The sequence below is a fragment of the Triticum dicoccoides genome, chromosome 4B (genome assembly GCF_002162155.2).
Source record: "Triticum dicoccoides isolate Atlit2015 ecotype Zavitan chromosome 4B, WEW_v2.0, whole genome shotgun sequence".
In the NCBI taxonomy this organism is placed as follows: domain Eukaryota; kingdom Viridiplantae; phylum Streptophyta; class Magnoliopsida; order Poales; family Poaceae; genus Triticum; species Triticum dicoccoides.
Window position 1 is genome coordinate 1,987,880 of NC_041387.1, and position 1,566 is coordinate 1,989,445.

Here is a 1,566-nt window from a genome sequence, read left to right on the forward strand (position 1 = left end):
GTCATCGCGTGTACGTGTGGCGGGAGGGGGCGCCTCGCCTCACCGTGCCGCTCGTGAGGAATCAATGGAAGGCTGATCGGCGGCAACCTTGGCATTGATTCCCCGCGGGAAACCGCGGCGATGTGAGGACGACGAGACGCGGGGGTCGCTGACTCGGCGGGCCCGCCATTCTTTCGCGCCAAAAATGATTGCCCCGGTGCCCCCTAGTGCGCCGGGTTCGGCATGGGTCCGCCGGTGCCAGTTTCGGGCCTAATAGGCAAAAATGGGCTCCTGGGGGCATGAATGGGCCGTTTCTTGGGCACCGGCGCCGAAAAGGGGCCTGGGGGCTGTTGGGGGCGTGGCTGGAGATGCTCTTACCTTGGACTTCTATCCTTCGAGAAGGTTAAGCCAAGCCAGCGTGCATGCCTCACGGGTATCAGGCTTGGAGACGTCAACTCAAATTTTTTCCATGCCAAGGTGAATGGGCGCCGGCGGAAAAACTACATAATGTGCTTACGTTTTGTGCCATCAAAATGTGGCTTCCACTATAGCTTGAATCCATCATTCTTTTTTTTTTTTGCAAAAAATGCTAGCAAGAAACATGTCTCCCAAAGAGGAAGTCAATTTTCACCGATAATGTTATCCTCCTAAGGAGGTGAATACACTCGTAAAAGTTTGCTTGTCCGCAAGATGGTAGTTCCTCCTCCTCTATCGCTACGTCACCCCATGTCTATGCCTCGCCATGTTGCTCCCTCTACAACTCCTTTATGTATGCGTGGAGTTTCTCCTCCTATCCATTGTATCTCGTCTACTACTCTACCCCATTGGTGGCCATGAGCTTAAGCTAGGATCATGGATGAGCAAAGTGGAGCTCAAGTCTCTTTTTGCGAGATATCAATACTATGTGGCATGGTCCCGTGGGTGTCGGATCGAGTAATGAAGAGGCTCCAGGGAGGCGGATTAACCATCGACAACGATGAGCGACACCTCGATATGTTGGATATGACCACCGGCAGATTGCATAGAGGAGTGATTTATGTCGGTCATTCACAATCATAGCATGAAGGAACCTCAAGAAATAAACCCCATGGACAAAATCAACTCAAGCAATCCATCTATCTTATGAAGATCAATCCGCCCAATTATTGGTAGGTGGTTGTTTGTGAGGTCAATTGAACTAAAACCACATCACTTATGTATGAACAGAGGGAGTAACAAACAAGACCTAGAATGGCAAATGATGAATGAAAAAAAAATGAAGATTAACAATTCGAACAATGATGAAAAGTAAGAGTCAACGCTAAGTTTGTGCAACCATCAAAGTGACATTGTGGATTCATAATCAATTACACTTGGAGAGGACACAATAATATTGTTCTATCAATTCTAACAAAAGAACTTTTTGCGCTATATGGAATATATTGACGATGGCGGCCAATCTTCTTAGTCGATGATGGGGACGATGAAGGATCGCATCTGATTGATCAAAATGAGGTGAAGAAAGTGTTAATCAACACTGAGGTGAAAACTTCACCAAGATCAGATTCAGAAAATGAAAACGAGAACTACACCAAAGTTCTCCCCGAC

At 47.4% G+C, this 1,566-nt stretch overlaps 1 protein-coding gene across 1 annotated transcript in view; it reads right to left on the bottom strand.

The window, feature by feature from the left end:
- The window catches only part of LOC119294379 (U-box domain-containing protein 70-like), a 10,053-nt gene extending 9,884 nt beyond the window's left edge, over positions 1 to 169 (bottom strand). Inside the window, exon 1 of the mRNA XM_037572571.1 lies at positions 154 to 169. Coding sequence (XP_037428468.1) covers positions 154 to 169 — 16 coding nt within the window. The remainder of the gene's footprint in view (positions 1 to 153) is intronic.
- Positions 170 to 1,566: the final 1,397 nt, after the last annotated feature.